General features: G+C 49.9%; 1 protein-coding gene across 1 annotated transcript in view; it reads right to left on the bottom strand.

Annotated features, from left to right (window-relative positions):
- Positions 1–1,745, bottom strand: part of LOC119843349 (store-operated calcium entry regulator STIMATE-like) — a 75,587-nt gene extending 73,842 nt beyond the window's left edge. The window contains exon 1 of the mRNA XM_043508418.1: positions 1,677–1,745. Within this exon, the coding sequence (XP_043364353.1) occupies positions 1,677–1,745 (69 nt within the window). The remainder of the gene's footprint in view (positions 1–1,676) is intronic.
- Between the last annotated feature and the right edge of the window lie 4,255 nt (positions 1,746–6,000).

Here is a 6,000-nt window from a genome sequence, read left to right on the forward strand (position 1 = left end):
AGCACCCAGCCCAAGTAGCCAGTCCAGGTGCACTGCCTAGACAACTTGAGCCAAATGGCTAAGGAACTGGCCCTCTCTCTTTTAATATTATTCCAACTTGTGCAACAGTTCTTCCCATGGCTTTTATGGGCCTGATCCTGCATATCCTTACTCGTGAAACAGAAAGGAGAAATTCTGCAAAATTCTGCCAAGAAACTCCACCTATTCCTATTCCAGTGAGAGATGACAGTAAAATCATTGTTTTCCTTAATTGCATAGGTCAGAAAAGCAAGCTTACATTCATGTGACAATTGTATAATTTTGCATTCATATTGTGATCACAATCAATAGACGTGACGCGTAAAGCTGTAAGAAAGTTGTGATTCTTTTGGTTCAAAATTTATGGCCACAGCTTGATAAAGCTGCGGTTTTGGTGCAATCAGTTTGAAATGGCGCACAGGGTCACAGCCCTGCTCAGATCTGGTCTGGCCGCCCCTCCATCCTGATGGGCCGGTGCAAGTGTGTGCACTCCAGGCAGAGTTGTGATGGGGTTGCAGGGCAGTGGGACCTTCAGGACAGAGGTGTGGGGGCCCCTAAGGGCAAAGGTGTGTGGAGGTCCTGGGTGGGGAGGGGGTGTGCAGCTGCAGGACTTAAACTCTTCTTTTGTAACTGACTAGATGTCAAGTTTACAGCAGGGTCTTTACCCTCCAGCAGAGGCTAGATTATTCCCCCCCCCCCCCCACACACACACATTCCTGCAATCCATAGGGTAGGGGGGTGGGAGGTCTCTGAGCCCCTGTGACCTAGGCCTGGCCCCTTGTCACATGATATGAACATCCCATCCTCCTTTGGGGCAGGGCAGGGTTGTGATACCACCGTGGTTACAGTCTACCAGACTGTCCTTAGGCTGAAAGTGGCATGGCCCAGAGGCCGGAGTCAATATAGCAGCTCTTGGAGTCAGGGCAGGATAGCCTAATGGCCAGAGTCAATACTGAAGCCCTTCTGTTCAGGGCGGCGTGGCCTAGCGGCCAGAGTCAACACAACAATCCTCAGACACGGGGCAGTGAGAACTAGCAGCCAGTACCCAAGGGGCCACCACAAGGGGAAGTGGTGGCCCAGGTAGGGGGGGGGCTAGCCCTACCCAACTCCACCGGGCCCCAACCCAGGGCCCTAACAGTGGCAGAGTGGTCTGCCACTGGGTCAGCGGGGAATCCCACCAAAACACGCTGACCTCACACGGGTGGGAGGTATCACTCACTCACCCTCCCTGTGTCACTTCCTACCACGCTTCCTGAAGCTAGAGTTTATGGGACATCAGGGTCTCCAGGCTCCTCAGCGCGAGTAATTCCCTGGGGCTCCTACTCTCAGGATCTCCAGCTCCTGCAGCTAAGGGCTCTAGCATCTCTTCAGCTGGAGCCATTTCCAAAGGTCCTTCCTCTCTGGCAGTCAGCCTAGAATGAGCTGGGCGGCTCTCTTTTATACTAGGGCAGCTGTTGGAGCATGCCCAGCACAGATGGAGGGGCGGGGCTTCTGCCACCCATAGAGTGAGGTTAACCCTCTCCTGCCCAATGTGGGGTATATACACCCTGCCACACCCCCACTCAGACCTCTGGAGGCTGGCATTGCCAGGACTCTGCTGTCCCAGCCCTGTGCCCTGCAGGAGGCACAAGGCCCCACCTCCACCTGGCCACACTCACCAGGGCCTCCCTGAGCCCGTCCTCCAATGCAACTGGGCAGCCGCGGAAGGCAAAGTCCTCAAGGAACATGCAGGAACCTCTTTTTCTGAGTGGGCCTGGCCTGCACCATCTGGTGGAGGCAGAACTGCACCTGGCCAAAGTGTGAGGCCAGTGCCAGCAGGATGGAGATAGTGGAGTGAGTGGGATGAGCGCCCTGGAGACCCCAAACCTGACATATCCTGGTCCCCAGCCCCCTTCTCCTCCTGGCCTGCCTGATCCCAGATCTCTACCATGCTATGGAGTTGTACTAAGGAAACAATTGCAGTACATCTGCAGACTGCAATGATTACATTATGGTGTGGGGTAAAACAGAATATTTGCTTTTTTTTATAGGACTTTATTGTAATATTTTTTTCTCCAGGAGAAATTGCCTGTGGAAATAAGCTCCCCTTGACAAAACTTCTTTTAACTGACACCTGAAATGGATTCCATTCAATATGCCCCAGCAATAAAGACGGCTGATTAAAAGAGTAAAACGATCGTTATTCTTGTTAATTACATATTTTTTTTTACAAAGGATGACGTATTTAACATTCATTTTTGGTTTATATTAATATGCAAGCAGGCAATACAATTTTCTTTCATCCAAGACTTTCTAGTTTAATATGCATGGAGGGGTAGTGATAGAATAACGCTCATTTATTTCCAAGAAATGTCTTACTGCAACACTATCGATGATTAAAAGTGAAAGAATTTGCATGATTTTTGTTCACTTTTCATCAGTTTGGGTGAGAAGTTAGGGTACAAAGGGTATCCTTAGCACACTTCATTTGGCTTAGAGCAGGGGTAGTCAACTATTTTTTGTCAAGGCCCAGACTCCAGAGAAACATTCAAACCGCAAGTGCCCCATTCACCGAACACAGACAGGGCTGTGTAGTATAGGCAGGGTCTATTGCTTATATTTTTAGTGCATTAAATGAAAAATAAAATCAAACCACTGTATAACCTAAAAATAACCCCCAAGAAAGATGTAATGAATCTGAGACTTTGGGAAAGCACACAGATAAAATGTCAAATAGATGCAAAGATTAGCATTAAAACACTTTCAGGCAACTGTTTTAAGTTTTGAATTTGTTATGAGTTTACAAAAAGAATTAACTTTGGTTTTGTCAAATACAATTATTGTAGGCCTATAACCCCCAATTGTCCCCCCCCCACAGCTCACCTTCCCTAACCCCCTGATTGCCCCTCCCCCCCAAAAAAACCAACCTCTCCGCTCACCCTGTCCAGAGAGTAGGGTGGCCATTATTTCCCTATACTGAAAACGAGACATACAGGGCTGGCCTGAGCCACCTGGAGTTGCTGCTCACCCCCCAAAAAATGTTCCTCTCTGCCCCCAGTTGAGCCAAGTAGCAGAGATGGGGCAGGTGGGAAGAGGATTGGGTATGGACTGGGATCTGGGCAGCAAAGCAGGTGTATGTGTGAGTATGTGTGAGTACTATGGGGCTTGGAGCCAGCAGGTGAAGCTATTGGACTATGCTTCAACTAGCAGCGCAATGCCTCTTTGGGGGTTGGGATAGCAGAGGGGCAGGAAGGAGGCTCTGGGTCCTGGGAGGGACCAAAGAGACTCCAGATAACAGCCCTGGGGAAGTGGGGGGAGGCCAGGATGTGTCAGGAGCGGGCAATTGGAGGTGAACTGGGGAGGGAAAGAGGCTGGCTGGGTGGGGGGAAGGCTGGAGAAGGCTCTGGGGACTGGCCCCAAAGGGCGGGGGTTGGGGAGGACACAAGGCCAGGATGGGGGCTCTGGGGACCGATTGTTGGGTGAGGGACACGAGACTGGGGTGGGTGGAGGCTCTGTGGACCACTCAGGGACGAGGGTCATGAGGCCGAGAGGGGGTTCTGGGGACCGCTCGGGGGCAGGGCTAAGGGGAGCCTCCGGGGAGTGCTCGGGGGCAGGGGGCCTGAGGCTGAGGATCGGCTGGGTGGTGGGAATCTGTATTGTGCTTGGTACCCCCAGCACAAGGGGATGCTGCGGGACCCTGTCGGGGGTTGCCCAGTAGTTGCCCAGGGGGGTCGCCCACGAGTCGCGACTCCATGGCCCGGCCAGCCCCGCCATCTCCATGGAAAGTAGAAGAGAGTTTGCATTAGGGCCCCTACAGTGCTGGCCTCTAACTGAGCTGCCAAGTGAGCATGTGACACCCCATCACTCCCTGACTGGAGGGGCAGGGTGTAGCGGAGACACATGAGGCTGCCCACGGGGCGGGGTGTGTGTGTGTGGAGATCTCCCCCCCTAAACGTCACCGCTTGCCACTCCCCATTTCTGTGCTTCTGCTGGTGGGGCTGAGGCTGGACAAGCGGCCACCCGGGAACATGACTGCACCCCGCAGCCTGGCCCAGCAGCCCGCCCCCTGCTGGGGCGGTTTTGTGTGTGCGCACTGAGGCGCAGGCCTGGCTCTGCCCAGCTCCAGCCCCAGCTCTGCTTTTTCAGCCCACACAGTTCATTGAAAAGCATCTGACAGTGCGGATTTGGCCCGCGGTCCGCCCATTGACAACCCCTGACTTAGAGGAAGGGTGGTTGCCCAGTTAAAGCACAGGACTGGGACTCAGGTGATGTGAATTCAAATGTGGGTTCTGCCACCCTCTTCCTGTAAATCATTTAATCTCTCTATACCTTGCTTTCCCCATCTGTAAACTGGGGATGATCAAAATTCTTCCTTTAATCATAGGGAATAGCCATAAATACTTGGGAGGCTGTCAGGTACAATGGTGACAGGGATCATAAGTATTAAGGTGTGAAAACCCACTGATCAGTTTCACTCTCTGGTCCCAATTAGTTTCATGTCCTTGTTCTTTCTGTACTTGCTCAATGCTGTTTTGTTTGCATGAAACAAAGAGATGTAGATCTCTGGTCTGGCTCAATTCCGATCAGACAGAATTAGTAATTAATTAGTAGTGGTAGTTACTTGTAGAAGCCCCAGCTGAGACGAGAGGGGCTGTGCAAACACACCATAAGAGTCAGCCACCTTCCCCAAGAACTTTACAGTCTAAATAAACCAGACAGATTGTAAGTACTCAGCAGGCTTTAGATCTGCCTCCAAGGTTAGGGGAGGGGGAGGATATAGAGAAATGTGAAGCAGCTTGCCGAAGGTCACAAAGCAAGTCAGCGGCTGAGCCAAAAACACAACCCAGGTCTCCTAACTCCCAGCCCAACGCCCCTCCACGAGACCACACTGCCTTCTCTTAATTGCCCAGCATACGCCCCAGTGCCATCCATTCTGCTTCAAATACCTGGGCACCAAGGAGGCAGCGCTGTGCAGTTATCTAAGATAAGGTGCTGTCCAGGGGTTCTACCAGTTGAGCCAATTGAATTCAGATACATTTGTACAGTGACATGCGTGGGGTAGGATAGCTTGCTTAGTGTGTCTTGCCTGCTGGCTCATAGGGTGGCATTGACAAAGGCCTTGTCTACATTGACCAGCATAGCTAGTCTTGAATAACTATTCCACTATAACTGAAATATTCTGGAAAACTCCCTGAGTGGATAATCTAATCCAGAATAATAGTGATTTTATGGCACTTTTATTTAAGACTAGAGCATTCACATAGAGAGCTATTCTATAATCGGTATCACAGAGTAGTTATTTTGAAATGGCTATGTTGGCCAATATCCCCTAAGTAGACAAGTCCTAGGTAGAGATTTCTCTTGGTGTTTGTGGATGTATGAAGAGCGCTGAGTTTGTGGCTATTTAGATAATATTAGAGCAGGCTGCAAATTTTCAAAGTTTGCAATTTTGGTTAATTTCTTTCTTGAAATTTCAAATTTCAATTTCCATAAACTAGTCAATGAGAAATTTCTATAAAGTTTCATCCCATTTTTCAAACATTCGGAGCTGGAACACTGCATCCAAGCTTTGGGGAAGTTGAGTTCCATGGTCTGATTCATGGCTTGGATCCGTCTCTGCAAGAATCACAACGGTGTATCAAAATTCCATCAAACTTGAGAGAAGTTTGGAGATAGATCTGAACGTCACAGCTCAGCCTTGTAGATATCAGCTATTGGAGGAGAACATCTCAGTGGGGGAAAAGTAACATTAGTGAAGTAGCATTATGGATTTTGTGCAGTTGGTGGTCTAGTCTTTTATCTTTTGAGCTCTGGGTTCAAATCCTGGCTTAAGATACTGGCGGTTCATTAAGCATCCCCACCACAAATGGATATTAGTGCCCATCAAAAAAAACACTCTCTTGTCATTCTCTGTTGAGGAAAAGACCAGAGGTGGAATAATTCCACATAAGGACTGAACTGTGCTGGGAGAAGCTTGCTCAGCATTTAGCTTTCAACAGTGCC

This window comes from Dermochelys coriacea, chromosome 1 (assembly GCF_009764565.3).
Source record: "Dermochelys coriacea isolate rDerCor1 chromosome 1, rDerCor1.pri.v4, whole genome shotgun sequence".
NCBI lineage: Eukaryota > Metazoa > Chordata > Testudines > Dermochelyidae > Dermochelys > Dermochelys coriacea.